This window comes from Macaca thibetana, chromosome 18 (assembly GCF_024542745.1).
Source record: "Macaca thibetana thibetana isolate TM-01 chromosome 18, ASM2454274v1, whole genome shotgun sequence".
Lineage (NCBI taxonomy): Eukaryota > Metazoa > Chordata > Mammalia > Primates > Cercopithecidae > Macaca > Macaca thibetana.
The window spans coordinates 64,776,014-64,795,708 of record NC_065595.1 but is presented as its reverse complement, the minus strand read 5'-3'; the positions used below and the strand labels follow the sequence as shown (position 1 = coordinate 64,795,708).

Sequence of the window (19,695 nt, the reverse complement as noted above, 5' to 3'; positions counted from 1 at the left end):
GAGTAATTCTTGCATAAGAAGGAGTTGAACAGAGTTGTCAACTATATATTTTATTCAAGGCCTTAGACATGGAATAAATTACTCAAAGAGCAAGACAAGTTAGAGAAAGAAAAGGCCCTAAAACTAGAACTCTGGATAATACTACTATTTGAGAAAGGGTCAAGGAGATGAAGAAATGACAGCCAGAGAGATAAAAGAAGAAACATAGGCTGCTGGATGACCAGGAGATGAGTTTCAGAGGAAAGTGGTTAGCTAGTAGTACCAAATGTTACAGAAGGGGCACGCAGGGTGTGGACTAACAAAAGCATGTTGAACTTGACAGTCAGGCCCCATGATGACATTTCAGAGTTCAGAAAGGTGTGGGGAGCCCCTGCCAGGGCGTGTTGAGGTCAGGAGTGAGGAGCAGAGGCAGCAAGTAGTGGCTTCTGCTTCCTGAAGTTTAGCAGTGAGGCGTGAGAGATGGGGTTGTGGTGCTGGCAGAAACAGGCTCAGAAAAAGCTGTTGTTTCACTCCTCTTCTCTCTGTTTTTACAATCTTATTTACAGCCTGAGAGGAGTGAGGAGAAATTATTGGGAACACACAGGCTCTGAAGAAGTTGAAAGAAATTGATATAAAACACAGAGAAATAGATACTAATAAACTACTAATACCTATTCAGGTAGTCTAGGAGCCTGCATCCTCCTTGCCTACAGAGGTTGGCAGACACTCTTCCCAGCTTCTTGCGGCACAGTGCAAGCTGACTCTTCCATATAACCCCGGCATTGGCATAGTATGTGCATATTAGTTGCAGGATGAATAAATGGATGATGGTTTAGTCACAGCTACACTGTATCTGTCTTGACTGGGTCCCTTGGACAGCAGTGATTTTTACAAACACCACTGCGCATGAACATCCAGAGTGAATAAGAAGTTGGGAAAGGCAATTGCGGTTGAAGCAATTGTGATGTATTTCCCACTTCCCCTAATCATCCTCAGCAAGCAAGAAATAGAGGTCAAACATGATTGTATCTCACATGCCATGCATATGACCCCTCACCTCGGTTCTTTGCCACATAAATTATTTTTGCTATTGATTATAGCAGTAGCACTGGTTGTTTGCTCTTTGGGGAAGCCTTTACTGTTTAAGATGATTGCCCTCTGGTGGTCTGATGTGTACTTTCTTCACAATGTGAAAACCTGTGCATCTGCAGTAATAAAGTATATTATGCAGGAAATGAGATGAGTATTTCACCTCGAAAAATCAAATGGCTGATAAAGCATCATCTGAAATGTACATGCTAAAAGATATGAAAATATGTTCCCCCAATCTCTGATCTTACATATGATATAGAGAGACATTAGCATTTAACACGATAATCCATAGTGGAACACACAAATAAAATCGGCAGTCTCGACACCAAGTTGTCAACTACCTAAGAAATATACATATTTCCTGACCAGATATTAGGAGAAAAATGTCATTTCTAAGAATGCTGTAGACTATATCTGTAAACATTTGGTTCATTTCTGTACCTTGCAGTTGAAGTCATAGTGTCATTGAGAAACCATGAAAATAAAATTTAAAAGTGGTATCAGGACAAATTGATTTCTGGAATAAATTTAAAAAAAACCCTTTTGTGTTTAGTTTTCAGTAGTATCATAAGATACACACTTATTCAGAAGACATTTTACTGTATGCATAATGTGGCTACTTGTACCTGCAGCATTTTAAAGACACATTTTCGAAATTAACAAATGAATGTGTATAGCATGAATTATGCATGTAGCAATTGATCTAGTAAGTAAAGTTTTTAAATTCTGGTGGCAGTATGATTTTATAAATTATTTACAGGGCTTCTGTTATTTATAATTTTAAACTTTACTCTTCAATGTATTTTTTTTTTATTTAGTTTGAACAATTTGAAAGCACCATTGGGTTTAAGCTGCCAAACCATCGAGCTGCCAAGCGTTTATGGAAAGTATGTGTTGAGCATCATACATTTTTCAGGTAGGAAGAGATTATTTTGTTTTTTCTCTAAGGAATAATTATCATCACTGATACTGAAAAAGATTGTCAATAAGAAAAATATGGAATTTTATTATTTCTATTCCTTCAAGTTCATTGTCACCATATTTCTTGATAAGAAATCCTAAAAGAACTAGGAAAAGAGTAAATTTGAAGGATTTTCCGTAATTTGTCATGTACTTACGTGTCCCAACCTCCTCCTCTTTAGTATATTTAGTGTCTTTACATTATTTTTAAGGTGTCCACTTCAAATATCCAATCTATTCCTTACTATTTCAATTCCTTACTATTTCAGTGATTTCTTAATCCCTGAATCCCTTTACCTACCTATGCATGGTATGAGACCCATCAAATTAGGCACCCAACAACAAATTATCACTCTTCTTCTTAACTAATATCAATCTATTTAGTTGCTGTTTGGGCTTATAGAACCATAGACTGTCTACTTTGCATGGAATGTTAAAAGTTCATCTAGTTCAGTACAACCCTCATTTGCATATCTCCTCTCTACAACATCCCTAGTTGATATATACTATGTGCATTTTTTTATGAAATCAGATTTATTTAAGTGCAATTTGTGTGTTAAACGTTTAGCACGCAACACACACGACCTCTCAGAGTAAAAAGTTTAAAAAGCACTCTCAATATTGTACTTAATAGTCTTTCTGCTGTTTTTCTTTATTCTCTTTAGACTGTTGTTACCAGAAGCACCTCCCAAGAAATTCTTAACCTTGGGTTCCAAGTTTCGTTACAGTGGCAGGACACAAGCGCAAACGAGAAGAGCCAGTGCATTGATAGATCGCCCAGCACCTTACTTTGAACGCTCCTCCAGCAAACGTTATACCATGTCTCGCAGCTTGGATGGAGGTAGGCGTCACTTACTGGCCCTTAGTAACCTAGTACCTACCCCAAAAAGAGTATGAAACTGTCATGAGCTTTCAGTAAGCATAGATATTCCTGGATATTATACGTTGAAAAGCATTTGTTGCTCATTGACTGAATGGCACATTTTTAAGTCTCCCCCAGTGAAATGAAAGTCCCTTTGTCAGTCTAACATCTGCAGGTTTATGTAAAATTACATGAAAGAATGGCATCAGGGAATGAAGAAAATAGCTTTCTTAAACTGACACCCCGAATTTGGAGAAAGATGCTCTCATTCTAAATATAGTAGTCACATACTCTGTGATTTGATTCTCTTGCCAACAAGTCTTAAAGGATTGGTAGGTTTAAGACTATTTGTTTTATAAATCTGTAAGTTACATTTATTTCTGTTTCTAAAAAATCTTCATGAATGAAGTGTGGCCTTTATCAGTTAGTTGATAATAGCTGGTAGAAAGGATGACATGCAAATAACGGAGCAAAGGGCTGTAAGTTAAATTCTCCTAGTTGTGCTAATTACTACCCCAGATGGACTGGGAGAACAGGCTGTGTAGGGGTTCTGTACTGCCAAGTCAAATTAGTCAAATGGAGAGATGATCACTCAAACAACCTTTTTAGGGGATAACACAACAGTGAATTTTTAGTAGGGTTTTGTTTTATCGAACAGTTTCATGATTGCTCTCTGGAGTAATATGGAGGTACGCTTTCTACTGCAAGGCATGCCTGCTTAACAATGCTCTGGAACTGAATCATGTCTGGGTCTCTGTCTTCTAATTTGGAGCACCTGGAGGTTTGTTTTTAGTAGAAGATCTTATCCTGTGCAAGTAAAAAGAATTAGGAGTTTCTGGTATGCAGGTCGTGGTTTAAATAATAAGGAAAAACATAAATAAAAATAAACAAAAGTTACAAGTGCCTGAGACCATCTCCTTCCCTACCTTTTTTGCCACTGTTCCCCTGAGAGTTTCAGCTCTGCCTTCCCCATTTCACCAGCTGGGTGATTGATGGGGAGAGGTGCTCCCCGAATCTCCCAACTAAAAACAACTGTCTTTTTCTAATGGAATACTTTGTGAACAGTTTACAGAAGAAATCAAAATGGCATTATTAGTGCTGTATTATGTATGTTACTAATGAGGTGGGAACTGTACTCATGTGGCATCGGTAAATCCAGATTGAAGTCCAGGCTCTGCTGCCCTCTGTCTCTGCGGTGGTTGACAAATGATTTCAGTTCTTCAGGTCTGTTGTAGTCATCTGTTATAATAGGAATATTATATTCAGACTTTGATGGGGCCGTTGTGAAAAGCAAGATATATGTGAAAGCACTCTTGTTACATAGGCAATTATCTCAATCATCATATTGATAATTACTCTTTTTCACATTTTAAAAAAAATTTCAGTAGCTTTTGGTATACAAGCAATCGGTTTTTGGCTACGTGGATGAATTGTATAGTAGTCTGAGCTTTTAGTGCACCTGTCACCTGAGTAGTGCACATTGTACCCAATATGTAGTTTTTTATCCCTCACCCTCCGCCCACCACTGTCTGCCTTCTGAGTCTCCAGTGTCCGTTGTATTACTCTACATGCCTTTGCATACCCATAGCTTAGCTGCCACTTATACATGAGAACGTATGGTATTTGGTTTTTCATTCCTCAGTTACTTCAGGTAGAATAATGACCTTCAGCTCCATCCAAGTCACTGCAAAATACATGATTTCATTCATGTTTATGACTGAGTAGTATTCCATGGTGTATATATATACTACATTTTATATCGATAATTATTTCTACAGGCTTTTGTGAGCTAGCCTAGGAAGTTCATTACCGTTGTGTGTTTTCTAAGAGTTTCCGGAATACCAAACTTAGAGCCAGCCCTTTTGAATAAAATAGTTATCAGGACTGTTTCTAGCTGAATTAAGATATTGAAATATCCATGTTAACATTGAAGCTTTTCTTTTTGGTTTATCCTATTGACTCTTCTTTCTCCTTTAGGTTGTCTCTATTATCTATTTCTGTATGTTATTAGTATTTGAGGAACTTGGTAGAATCGCACTTTTTTTTCCTGAATATCCACTTTGTTCAGTGGTGTGCACCCCAGGGAACACATTTGTTGTGAATATTGTTTTCCTTATGACCTTTAGTGTGATAATGACTGCTGAGAAGACAGAAGACAGTTGTGAAATCAGTGTACTAACGTCATGCTGTCTCTTTCTCCCTGCCCAAAAGTGATGTTAGTATGTGCAGGCTCTCACTCTTCGCAGTCCTGCCAGCTCTAGTGTGTTTGCTGCTGCTGTTGAGCTGGGTGGCACAGCTGCATGTTGCAACATAAACCGCTGTTTTGCAAGGTTGCATCTTACAGAGGGTGGCCTAACTGGTCTATTAGGAAGCTTTGTCTCATATGAGCTTTTTCAATAGTATAAAGAGATATAAAATGTCTTAGTGAAGATATTTTAGTGACATACTTTAACTATCAAAAGGATTTCAGAGAGGATTTCATTTCAGAATCCTTTTATTTACATTTTAAAATTCCTAACATAATAATGTAGATTATATTTTGTCTGTGATTAGTTACTGTGTATTTGAAAAGCCACATTTATAAGTTTTAATACATTTTATGTCTGAAACCTAAAATAATGAGTACCAAATTTTAAGATTTAACTCAATTAAGCATCTTTTCACTAAGACGTTTTAGCTGGGATGAAAGGCTATGTCTTATTCTCTTGCGTTTGCATGTTTTGTATTTGCATGAATTTCATTTAGCAACATTCATTGTGTTTTCCCAAAATATTAGAGATGAGTAAATGTATATGCATATTATGGTAGCCCATTTAAAATGCAGTAGAAATGAAAACATTTCTGTGCTTTAGACGAATAGAATTGCCATCTGTATTTTATAATCTCCACCAAGATGGTTAATTTTTGTTATTACCCGTGGAGCTTTTGTATTGTAAGAGTGACAGACTTTTCAACATTAATAATAAGAAGAAAACCAGTTCAGTGCTTCTTGGTGAATGGCACTTCCAAAGAGCCAAGTGTGTTAGAGCAGTTGTGTACTGTAAAGACTGCCGTTAGGTGTGGAATTGGCCACTACGAGACTGGTGGCAGTGCCAGCCGGTGACTCCGGGTGATAACAGGCCCAGCGGCAGCCTCGCCTCGTGGCCCTCCACTCATGTCCACACTTACACACATCCTCACCAGAGAGCCTGAGGAGAGAGGACATTCCAAGACATGAGCATTTCAAGAATGTTAGAGCGCTGGTATGGGAAATACAGGAAGCTCGTGCTTACAGGAAGGTGCCTGCAGCACTGATTTGTTTTCTCAAGACAAAGCTGGTATTTTGTGATGGTATTCTTTATTTTCAGTAAAGATATAATTGGTGGTGTTCACCTGTCTTCTGACCTAACTATTTTGGATTTTATTTCTTCAATTGTATTTGCTTTTAGCGTCAGTGAATGAAAACCATGAAATATACATGAAGGATTCTGTGTCTGCTGCAGAGGTTGGTACTGGCCAGTACGCCACAACAAAAGGCATCTCTCAGACCAACTTGATCACCACTGTGACTCCGGAGAAGAAGGCCGAGGAGGAGCGGGACGAGGAAGAGGAAAGACGGAGGAAGGGGGAGGAAGTCACGCCTGTCTCGGCCATCCGGCACGAGGGAAAGGTATAGCTCCCAGACTGCCTGCTAGAGCTTGCTGCAGCTTTTAAGAATGACTAAATGATGCTGAGGCTGTAAACCAGGAATGTGCTGAGATTTAGGGTAAATCATATGTCAGCACTGGTCACATTCATATGACAATTTTTAGATTATTCCTGTTTCAACATTTTTCCTCTGAAAGATTCATTCATAGCTCTTTGAAAATTTGTATTTTAATAACTTGTGTGCTATGTAAGACTTTCAATAGCTGTCCTGTATGTGTATCTTAAAAATACTTTTGGTGGCATATTACACTTTTCTGTTTGGGCTCACATTTCAGAACTGTCACTAAAGCTGTTTTCTTTGTTTCTGGCCCCATTCTCCTACCTAAGTACAGCATATTTTTCTAGATATGCAATTATCATATTACCATTCTTCTGGCTATAAATACATGGAGTGACCATAGCCTATGTGTTTTTACTTACAATCTAATCAGCAGAGTAGTGACTGGCCGTGTTTTGAAAAGGGATGTTAAGGCAGAAGGTTGCAATAGAAGATAAAAAGTGAGTTTGGCAGCAGTTTCTTCTTTCAGTGTTTAATTCATTCAACTTTGTGACATCGTTTCACCCCAAATTAGGTATCTTTTTTAACATAATTTTTAAACAGTATGTTTTTTTCTGGTGATCAGCACTACAAAGCAACTTTTCAGAAAAATACTTTAAAAGTCAAAATACACTTCAGGAGGTTTATACCTAATAATAATGGAAAAACAGAGTGCCTCCTGGCCTGTACAGAGCATAGAGTAAGAGGAAACAGCAGAATGAAAATGCTCGTAATAACTCATAGGTTATCCTAAAATTTGAGTAAATTTGATTCATGAGTGCTCTTTTGTACATGGGCTCTTCAGATAGAGATGGAGAATCACTACTCCGGATTCTATGGAAAGTGTTCCTTTTGGCAAGAATTTAGCAGCGACATCTTAACATAGACAAATCATTTTTGTAGTTATATTAAAATATTACAAATGACCCAATCCATCATCTTTGATTTTTTAGGATAAGATCATTTATTTGGCAAACACAAAATTAGGCACAGAGTAGGAAATAATGGCAGGGATGTTTCAATAACTTTTGCTGTTAAAATGTGCTTTGTTCTAAATTTTGTTTTTACACTCTTCCTGTCTGTTCAGTCAAGGAAGGCTTTAAAGGGGACAGAAAAAAAGATAATCCACCCAAAAAAACAATACGTGGTTCTTCTTCTTATTCTAACATTTTGTAAAATCGCCATGCCAACATAAGATTCCCGTGGATGTATAAGTATGAAGAAGTGACACATCAATGTAAATGATTTTTAGTTTTGCTCCCAAGATAAGGCCAGACATTTTTGCTTTATTTGATTTTAGAAGACCACAAGTTTGTTTGTGTAAATCATAGCACTAAGCTGTCCTCACTCGGTGCCATTTGTGATGTGGGAAAATAAAAAGACAAAGGACACTGCCAGCCTCATAGCCTGAGTCTCTGAGAAGCCAGCACTGTGGGCAGAACATCTTCAGGAAGCCTGTAGCTGAAATCTGGTGCTTGTATAGGTGTGGGCTGGCTTGGTTTCCCCAGTGCAAAGCTGTCTTAGAAATGACTTCAATAATCAGCATGGAAGGTAAAATAAACCTTAATTTTATCTTACTCCATCTTCAAAAAGTAACCGAGAGGGTACTTATTTTTCAACCAAAATGAAAGTGTATTACTGAAAATAGTTCTTGAAAGGCTGGTCCACTAGGTTGCCTGGCAAGGAGGCACGTTTCCCAGGCTGGGATCCCCTAGATCATGGGGCCGCCTCACCTCCATGCTAGAGGACAGTTGTCTTCATGCAGAAGTTAGAGTGTAGCACCTACATTATTTTAGTTGAATGAGATTTGTGCAGGTTCCTGTTTAAAGTGCCGTCTTCAATGTCAAATGCGAGTGTGTGGGAAAAGACATACTTGTCTCATAGTAGAAAGAGACCCTTCCAATGCCGAAGGGCCATGATTTTATTTGTGCATTTTCTTTCCCTCATGCCTCAGATGTAACTTTATTTGTGCATTTTCTTTCTTTCGCTATATTTACCACTTCTCCCCAAGTCAGGATTGGATAACCACACAAGGCAGGCTGGGTAATTTCCATGCTGTCAGGCCACTGGACAAAACACACACATACACACATGCAGTGACACAGACATCAGCAGGAGTCTCATTACCTTCAAACTTAGACTTCCCGGCCTGCAGCAGCTCCGGTACCTGCCCAGGGGCTTGGGGCAGGTACAGGAAGGTACCTCCCGGCTTGGGACTTGTGTGCTTTCCTTCCTCCCCTTCTTGTCCAGCAACCCCTCCACCACCTGCAGAGGAAACGCACTGGTGGTGGAGACTTCCAGGACCCAGAGAGAGGGGAAGTAGATTCATACCTACCCCATTAAAGTTTGCGCTCACCAGGGGAGCACTTGTGGAAAACCCTGCTGTTATCATTATATTAAGGCCTCAAACCAAAGATCTAAACATGCCCTTTATCTGCTAAGAAAAATCAGAAGGCTGGGAAATTATATCTTTCTGTTATTATGCATCATAAATAATAGAAAGTAAATACTGGCAAAGCGTGTTGCAAGAAAACACATTGTTGTTTCTAGTTAGCTTGTTGAAATCACTTGAGTTGAAGTTCCACTAATGTCCTAAGTAAAGGAGCCAAAATGGAGTTTTCAAGGGAACTTTAATTCTTTTTGAGGAGTGAGATATTCAGAAGTGCTAAGTGTCGAATCCCTGATTGTAACTACTTATCAGATAGGAGTGGGGCCAGAAACTTCTTGATTTAGAACGTAAACTCTCTGTTTCGGATGTAACTGAATAACCAAGGAAAGGACTAATGTTAGAGATTTTTTTTTAAATCAAAATCTGGATTGGATTTCATCTTTATTTTTAATCTAGCTGAACTATAGTAACAGCTCTGCTACCTGAAAATCAGAAGAAGGTTATTGAAAGTCTTGATTTTAAGTTACCAGATTTACTTGTTTGTTCCCCAAAACCTGAAACTTTCTAGAGTGTTGGTCTAAAATGAAATTTTTTGATCATGTGAAATGTGTAGACTTTGGGATTGCCCACGAATACCTTCTGTTCTGAGTTTTTAAAGAATTCCACCTGTATATGATGGTCTAATGGGAGAAATGTAGCCATTTGTGGCAACATTGGCATGCAGCTTGAATACTTTTAACATTCATGAGCAACCCTAGTGCTAAAATTTTTGTTTTACAATTTTATATTGATACCCATAAGAAAATTAACTAATTGCAGTTTTCTTTTTGTCCTTTTGCACCTCTGTTTGCTGCTTTCTGTCTCTCTCTGTCTCTTTCACATCAGTCACCTGGGCTTGGCACTGACTCATGTCCCTTGTCACCCCCATCCGCCCATTGTGCCCCCACATCTCCCACAGAGCTCCGTAGGAGGTGTAAGGAGAATGACTGCAAACTGCCAGGTTACGAGCCATCCAGAGCTGAGCACATGCCCGGAGAGCCCGCCTTGGACTCTGATGGCCCAGGGAGGCCTTACCTAGGGGATCAAGATGTGGCTTTTAGCTACAGACAGCAAACTGGCAAGGGGGCCACCCTGTTCTCCTTCTCCTTGCAGCTCCCCGAGTCATTCCCCTCCCTCCTAGATGATGATGGGTACCTCTCTTTCCCCAACCTTTCTGAAACCAACCTCCTGCCCCAGAGCTTGCAGCATTACCTCCCGATCCGCTCACCGTCCCTCGTGCCCTGTTTCCTCTTCATCTTTTTCTTTCTGCTGTCTGCCTCCTTCTCAGTGCCATACGCTCTCACTCTCTCCTTCCCTCTGGCTCTGTGCCTCTGCTACCTGGAGCCCAAGGCGGCCTCCTTGAGCGCCTCCCTAGACAATGACCCGAGTGACAGTTCAGAGGAAGAGGTGTGTACCTCGGCATAGAACACGCTTCCCCTTCGTGTTCCGTGCTTGAGTCCGAAACAGTGTTAGCCGGCTGCTGCCATAGTGGTCCTACTTTCAGAGCCTCATTTATTGTCTGTGCCAATATGTTGAGGTTTCTGTGTGTTGGGGAGTCCAACCTGGGCCCCAGGGTTAGGCACAACACCATGTGGATGTAGCAGTCTGAGCCCAACCCGGAATCGTTCTGCTACCCACTGAGTTCTACGTGGGATGAAAGACTCAGCCAGAAGTCAATTTTATGTAACCCATTAGCCATGTAAAAGATCAGGGCTAAGCTGAAAGTTCTGATCAGTTATTGTTTAGTAAGGTAAATCACATATAAGACCGATGATGAGTTGTTTCAACTCAAATGATAGTCAAGGAGAGGTGGAAGAACGCATCCCCAAAGGGGATGTATCATTGTCACCTGGGTAGCTTTCTAAAATTGCAAAGGTATCTCCTCCCTGAAGATCCTGAAATGTCCCCACCGCCCTCTGCTCATCATCGACGGACAGTCACTGTTACTCACAGAGAGGTCTGTCAGTCAGATCCCGCATTGTGTTGTGTCAGAGCAGTTGAAAGCACCCACATGACATCAGCCATTGGTAAGGGCAGAAACAGGCCCAGAAGCAACGGCATGCAGTGCAGCAGTGTTCAAACACAATCAGAAAAGGACTGAATTGACGTTTTCAAACAATGCAAAGACAGGCTGAAATTTCACCAGTGCTAGCCATGCCAATGCAGATAATACGGCAGCAATTCTTTCAACTGCAGTATGAGCCTCAAAATCCCCCCGTTTTCACAGTGTGGTAAGGCTGGGCCTCTGTGGCTGCCAGCCGGACATGGACATAGTGGGGGAAAGACCCTGAACTATCAGCCTCCGTCCTTGAAGGCATGCTGCTGCAGGGCAGGCTACTGTCCCCCACTGGAGCAATTGGGCAAGCTGACATGGTAGCCTGGTAGTTTTTCCTGTTAATTGCTCTCCTTTCCCACCACCCCACAGCCCTTTGAACAGCCCAGCAGTTTCTCTTTCTCCAGGCTTCAAACAGAGTGCGGGGAAGAATAATAGAAGCTGCCACCAGAAGCCCCGGTTGCTCTCATGCACGCCCCTGCCCACACCTCTCCGCAGGCTCCCTGCAGCCCTCCTGTTCCCACAGAACAAGAGCTGTTGTGACAGGAGAAAAGGAAAATACCTTACCATTTTTTTCAAAAGTCACAAAGTCAAGGCAATGCTAAAAAAGGAAAGAAAGTCTGATTCTGTGCTCAGCTAGAAAGTCATAATTTGAGCCGCACCTGTGAGTATGTAGTATTATATGTTGAGGGTGTGCGAGTATCTCTAGTTAGTGGAATTATGACCATTTCTTTGCAGCGGAAGGAAAAAAAAATGTGAATGGTCTCACAGGTGTTTTAAGTAAAAGTCTACACTTAATAGATTTTGCATAAGAGACATTTTCAAGGTTCTTGAGTTATATATAACGATTTGCTGCAACTGATATATAAATAACTTTTTACACATGGAAAATATTTTGAGAACTACTTGAAATCCTAGGCTTTAATATCACTATTTCTCATATTGGTAATATTATCAAATAGTTTTGGACTAGAACATATTACAGTTAAGAACACAATATTGTCTACAAAGACAATTTTATTATTTATTAGCTGATTTCTAACATGGAGATATATTTTTCCTTTAACAGTGGAGTTAGTCATCAAGCTAACATAAGGCAAAAAGATTGCTGTTTTATGCTTTTCTAAATTCAAAATAAATGTTTGAACTTTTGTATAGCAAACCACACAGATCTTGTGCCTAATCCAGGGTATACATCTTGTTGTAATCAGTGCATGAGAATTAATGTTAAACTTGGGCATGTCTGCATTACATTGGCAAAACAAATCACAGCAGTTACTTGTTACAAGCTAGCGAACATGTGATTGGAGCTTCCCGGTCATAACTGTCCTTGTTACTGCAAACCTCCGAAACCATGAATTAGCACTGACCACTGGAGTCATCATCACCCTTCTCCGCAGCCCTAGTCAGCCCATGTGATAGCTCTCCTGCCATCAGACTCTGTAACTAGCCATCTGTTCAGTGTTGTCTCTTGAAGTGTTAAGAGCTGTGCATTCTAGTTCAGGCTGAGCTAGAGAACTCATATTGAGGTCATCCTGGATTGTTTTATTTAAATTGCCATTTGCTTACATGGCCTGATTTCATCTCTAGGCCTCAAGCACTGTGGCAGCTACACTGGGTGACTTCTTAACATACAATTCAGCCTTGTCACTTTCGTTTTGCCAAGTCACTAGCAATTAATTCTTTTTAAATATTGTATCATCATTGCTTACATTTTTAACATGTTATAGTGGCTTATTTCCAGCCTTTCTCAAGAGTGAAATCCAGTATAAAAAGGCTTCATCATTTCACATTATAAAGCTATTGACCAGTCATGAGTTTTCTTTTGTACTTTCAGAATGGTCAAATAAGAAGGGGCAGGATATCAAAATATCCTATCAAGAAACATGAGATGAACTTACCTCCCCAAACCATAAAATGCTATTACATGTGTATTTCTGAGTAATTTTTTGATAATACAAAGAAAAATAGAGATGAGTTCAAATCAAGAGGAAGAAAAATTGATTAACTGATTTATAACATTTTAAATTACATAAACATAGTATTATATAATAGTTTACGATATGCTATACATTTGCAGTTTTATGTAGGCATCATACATTATAGAAATACCAGTTGATATAAAAACTGCTTTATTCAGCCTTATTCATTTATTTACTATTGATAGGCACTATACTACGGACTGACTAGATGCTAAGTAGGAATTCAAGAAATTTTGTATATGGACTATGCTATTTGTATATGGCTAAGAAAAATAGGAATAACTATATAATATAATTATTATAGGCATTTTTTTAGCTCTGGGTGTGTCAGGCATTATATAAAGCATTTACTATCCATTATCCAATACAGTTACGGCTGTTATTTTCCCCATTTTATGGGAAGGAAACTGGGACTAAAATATAAAAAGTACCCAATGTGCCACAGGTTTGAACGGAAAGGATTTGAGCTCATGTTCATCTGACATTAAACCTTTCCCTCTTAACGACCACTGCCCCCTGATGCTAAAATGCTTGCAAGTTACTGAAGTAAATTTTAAAACCATAAGGGAAATAAGCTAGACTGGAGGAGAAACACTTTCAAGAGTTTTATAAGTACTTGACACAACTAATTAGAACACTAAATGCAAGTCATTCCAGCTGGGCGTGCAGTGGCTTACCCCTGTAATCCCAACACTTTGGGAGGCCAAGGCAGGTGGATCACTTGAGGTCAGGAGTTTGAGACCAGCCTGGCCAACATGGTGAAACCCTGTCTCTACTAAAAGTACAAAAATTAGCCAGGCATGGTGGCATGCACCTATAGTCCCAGCTACTAGGGAGGCTGAGGCACGAGAATCGCTTGAACCCAGGAGGCAGAGGTTGCAGTGAGCCAAGATTGCACTACTGCACTCCAGCTTCGGTGACAAAGCGAGACCCTGTCTAAAAAAATAAAACACTAAGTGCAAGTCATTCTTATTTATTCTTGAAAGCCTAAGATCTTTGAGTTATTCTGTACACCTAAACAAATAACCAGTCTCTCTTACTAATTCAAACTGGTCTTTCCCAGGGCTGTCACTCGGTACAGCCATACTAATCCCATAGCAACAATCACCCTTATAAGAAACTTAACAGCCACCTCCTGCCCCCAGTTGTTAACCAAGCTGGTCAGGTCACGAAAATGTGTCAACATGCTTTCCTTACCAACCTCCGGAAAATTATTTTCCACTTAGACTTGGTAGCAAAGGTGCCAGAATGGTGTCCCGAGGTACATGTGCTGAGTGTGTGTTGAGCCTCCCTTTCTTTTAGGAGTATGCAACATGAAACATGCAGCTAGTGCCAAGAAATCAGCCTAGCCGGAGTTTAGTTTTGTCAGTGGAAACAGCACTGTCCCAGTTGTCCCTTCTTGACATTGCTTGTTCTTTGTCGTGGGAGGTTATTTTCAGAACCAGATTCAGCACCATAGACTCCCCTCCCATTTTGATTTTTGTTTTCAAAATATTAATCACAAATATTTGATGAAGGGAACTTTATTAATCATTAGTTGATATCTGTGTAGGGAAAGTCAGTTAATATTAGGACATTTAGATGTCCATGGCTCTCATCTACTCAAGAGAAAACAGCTCGTAAGCCATAAACTCTTGTGAAACAGATTAAAAACCAGTCCTGAAATTACTGTTCTCATTCTCCTCAAAACCTAGGCTCTGTCAAATGCTGTGCTTTGTTTTATTTGTTTCCAAGTAGATTTTTCTCTCTTTCTCTCTCTCTGTCTATTGTTTCAACAATTCTTCTTATCATTTGCTTCATTTGAATGGTATTTTTGGAGCAAGTTGTTTAAATACATACTTCAGTATACTTCTTTATATTGGAGGGTGGGGCAAAATAACATGCAGTCTTAAAAAATATCGAGTTAGCAACGCTCCTTGAAAATTGAGTTATTTTTTTCCCATAAAAAATATATACCTGTGAGTCACTGGCATTGTGCCTTTTATAATTGACAGGTAATGCGGACAGCCCGAAGGCCTTAGATGGATGTAAATTATCATAATGGTATAAATGAGGGGCTGAAAGTCCAGTGACTGTTACAGTAGCTTTTTCTGTAAATTGACATTTTCATTTACCTTTGAGATATGAAATATTACTAGAATAAAATATATATAAACATCCATTTTATTTGCATTAAACATTTTAAGGAGATCTTGCTTGAGGTTTTTAGTTAAAAGTTGGAGGAGGGGTGTGGGGAAGACAAATTGGTTTCCCTGAGACATAGAACCGGACAGGTCAGCGTGGCTCCCCAGCTCCTGCAGCTGAGTGCGCCTCAGGTCTTCCTATGAGTTGGCTCTGCTGATGACACCTAGCTCTGGCCCTTCTCTTGCTTTGCTTGAACTTGTGTTCTTGTGGGAAGGTAGTATGACACAGAGAAATCACAGAGAAAGAAAATGATCTGTCCGACCTGTGCCAGACCATGTTTGACCAGATGGTTTACTTTCTGTCCCTGCCTTCCTCCTGGAACCTGATCCCTTCTGTGGTCAACAGACCGACAGTGAGCGCACGGACACTGCAGCCGACGGGGAGACCACCGCCACTGAGGTTGGTATCGTGGCTGAGAGTGGCTGGTAGTGGCGTACCGAAATTGCCTTGTGGGGTGGCTCTGCGTTTAAGAACTCCACATATAAGCTGTTGTAATGGAAATCAGTTCTAACTTTTAACAGGAGGAGTTAAATATGTATTTTGTCATCTAGACCAGTGGTTCTTAAACTCTGGCCTACATCACAATTACCTGGAGGATTCCAGCCTCATATTTCTCATTCAGAAGGGCTGGGGGTGGACTTGAGAATTTATATGTCTAACAAGTTCCCAGGCGATACTGACTCTGCATATCTTAGGATGTATTTTGAGAACTACTTGCGTAGACTGATAATACATTTTTTTTTAAGAAAAAATTCTATCTCAAATGAGAGGCTATAGATATATGATAGAATGAATGGGAAGAAGGTCACAATTAACTAGTATTTTGGCTTGATGCAGATATATTTTTAATTCCCCAATGGTGAAATAATTCTTGTTAAAATAAGACTTACTCATTTTTGTAGCCTTTGACCATAGCCTCGGTCACTCATAAGAAATGAATTTTCAAATTATTGTTAGTACTTTATTTTTGAAAAACGTAATCACATTAAACAGTGAAAGAAGATACACTGTTATTTCTCCTTTTTTCTTTAGGGTACATTAAATGTGTGTGTGTCTGTGTGTGTGTGTGGCTTATATTGTTTTTAAAATCTTCTCTACCATTAAGTAGTTAAAATATCTTTAAAAATAATGTCTGGGAACTAATGGAAGTGAAGACGTTTATCGATGTTAATTCGGCTACTTTTTACTAGCAGAATTTAGTTTTTACTTTGTAATAATGTTTATTTTAGGTTGCTTTTATGTTATTTTTTGCATCATCCTACTATAATAATGTTTTCTAGTTGAGTATTTAGAAAAAAACTAAAAATGTTGTAAGTGGTATCTGTATATCACTTAATTGAAAATATCTTCAGAAAAAATCTTTCATGATGGCATTTTATTAGGTTTCTTTCTTTAAAAATGCCAGAGTTCAATCCAAAACTTGAAAATCATAATTTAATGTTAAAGATGATATTGTTAAAACTATTACGCAGATTCTTTTAAGCAATCGTATATAAATCTATTACAAGTTGGTAATTTTCTTTGCCAACTATCACAAAGCTATACCTTGATTTTGTAAGAGTTAGTTACATGTAGCCACAGGGTAGTACATCCAGTAAATTTCATTGGAATCTTCAAGTGCGCTAAAAGGAAAAATATGTTAATAATAATACCTTAAACTTCTACAGTAGTTTTAAAATTTGTTATATAACATTTAAAGCATGCAAGGGAATACCTGTAACATAGGTAGATTATGAAGTTTGAAAATAAAATGAAGAGCTGTGAACCCCCTGCACTGAAGAATGGGCGTGTCACCAGCACATTAGCACTGTGTTTCAATTTCCTGTTTGCCCCGTGATACTGATGAAACTCTTCCCCTTCTATAGGTGGCCAACACAACAGTGGTCAGTATAGAATATGAAGAGTAAGCAGTCTTGTCCCCATTGGCAAATAAGAAGAGGGAGACCTAGGTAGACTAAATGATTTTCTTAAGGCCCCTGACTTGGTGTGATCCTTTTCTCCCTCGAATTTCATTCTGGGTCTCCTCTCCTAGCACAAGGGCATAATACCCAGTCCTGAGTCCAAGAGCCATAGTGAGAGACACAGCTTTGCTGCTGCATACACATGTGGCTTGGCCTGCTTACTAATTACTGATACTCAGACAGCAGTCCAGGGATTAGACTGCTCCTTGAAATTAGAAAAACCAGGAGAATGAGGTGGCTTTGGGATAACTGTATTTTTTCAAATCTCAAAAATTGTCCCGTCTAAAACCTGTAAAAGAAATCATGCTGTTGTTGATAGTAGTTGATTTCTCTTTTTAAAAAAAACTTTCTTACTTGCCCCATATTTGTCTTCTCCCCTCCCAAGTTTGTTCTTAACTATATACATTCAAGAAAATTGGCCAGGCATGGTGGCTCACGCCTATAATCCCAGCACTTTGGGATCACTTGAGGTTAGGAGTTCAAGACTAGCCTGGTGAACATGGTGAAACCCCGTGTCTACTAAACATACAAAAAATTAGCCAGGCGTGGTGGCGGGCCCCTGTAATCCCAGCTACCCAGGAGGCCGAGGCAGGAGAATTGCTTGAACCCAGGAGGTGGGGGTTGCAGTGAGCCGAGATCGCACCATTGCACTCCAGCCTGGGCAACAAAGCGAGACTCTGTCAAAAAACAAAAAAAAAGAAAAAAGAAAATCACGGTCTCAAGAAACTTTAAATTGTGGGAACGTCCATGCAAAATTCTTCATATTCTTTGAGCATGGGTTCTCTGGTCTACCAAATGGGAATCATAATCACTAACCTCATAGGACGGGATTCATACACTATTTTGAGCTCTCATTATTGTATCATCATAGCTACTCTTACAAATTTTAATTTTAATCTGGCTCCCCTCGCTTCCTGAACTATTTCTAACGTTCATCAAGGAAAACCTGCCACACCCTTGCTGTCACCCTCTCAACCATGTGTGTCTGCTGGTCAAAATGCCAAAGACCCACCAGGCAAGAACTCTTTCACTCCTATGTTCCTATATTCTTATTAAGCTTCCTAATTGTGTGTGAGAATGTTGTGGTTTGTGTATAAGAAAGGAGTGGCATCCATATGCAAGAGCATACGAGTGCCCACATTTAGCAAGTCTGTGTAGACCATAGTTCTTCAATCTTAGAGTAAATTGCATGTAAGACTTTATTTCCCGCTCTTTCTTGATGCTGGCAGTCGGACCAGGAGGAAGATGCAGAGCTCAAGGCACAGGTAGAACATTAAAAACAAAACAACAACAACAATAAAAAAAAAAAAAACCAGTGTGTGTTAAGTCGTTGTTTGTCTACAGCGTTCAGATCTTTCAGCATGCTCTGTAGCTGGTTACCATGTTGTTGGTGCAGTGTGTAGGTTGGCATTTGTTCCCTTGACGACTGTATCCCTTACTTTTCCCTTTCTTCTCCACTTTTTTCAGAATAGTCTGATTAAACGAATAAAGGGTGAAAATGTGTATGTCAAACATAGTAATCTTATGTTAGAGGTTGGTATTGGTATATACCAGTGCATGTTTGTGTGTGGTGTTTTTCTTTTAGTGTAATACCTCTGGGCTTGTACTGTGATGCATGAACTGTGTGCTCATCTGTTAATAAGTGGGGAATGACTTCTCAGCTTCTGATTCCTTATTCTCTCCTAGATATAGATACCTTTTCCTGTATGTATATTTATTTTAATTCTCTCAGGATACACGTGAATGGTACTCTTTATAGTTTACCTTCCAAAATTCTTTTGGTATTCATGTTTGTGTGAACTAGATTTTTTTTTTTTTTTTTCTGTTTCCTTTCCATGGGAAAATCACATTTTCACCAGAGTGTTTGTGGTAGTGCCATGAGCCTTGATCAAAATTTTGTTTTATTTTGACTACTAATAAGATTGACATTACTTTAAAAGCAAACAAAAGAGCTGAAAGGAACACACATGTGAAACGTTGACTGTTGGATACTTTGTGTTCTGAATATAGGAGCTAGAAAAAACTCAAGATGACCTGATGAAACATCAAACCAACATTAGCGAGCTAAAAAGAACCTTCTTAGAAACCTCAACAGACACTGCCATAACGAATGAATGGGAGAAGAGGCTTTCCACCTCCCCGGTGCGACTGGCCGCCAGGCAGGAGGATGCCCCCATGATCGAACCACTTGTCCCTGAAGAGGTCAGTAGTCAGGCTTGTGGTCAGATTCACATTCTGTTTACCTGCCTTCCTTCTCTACAGGGTGTGGAATTGCACTTGACAAGCTTCTGGGTAGAAAATCTCTTTTCCTACCTATGTTTAACCTGAGCTGAGATGCTTGGTGCTCCAAAAGAAAACTGCAAAGTAAAATGATTAAAGTGGCTGAGGAGTGAGTAATAGCGTCAGATGGTTCTTAGGGCAGGAAGCCACAGGGAGACTATCATGAAAAATCAGCTGATTCTGACCATAA

General features: G+C 39.5%; 1 protein-coding gene across 1 annotated transcript in view; it reads left to right on the top strand.

Moving 5' to 3' along the window:
• Window positions 1–19,695, top strand: part of EPB41L3 (erythrocyte membrane protein band 4.1 like 3) — a 157,905-nt gene that overhangs the window by 126,297 nt on the left and 11,913 nt on the right. Inside the window, 5 exon segments of the mRNA XM_050767433.1 lie at window positions 1,890–1,987; window positions 2,697–2,872; window positions 6,322–6,542; window positions 15,610–15,663; window positions 19,236–19,427. Coding sequence (XP_050623390.1) covers window positions 1,890–1,987; window positions 2,697–2,872; window positions 6,322–6,542; window positions 15,610–15,663; window positions 19,236–19,427 — 741 coding nt within the window.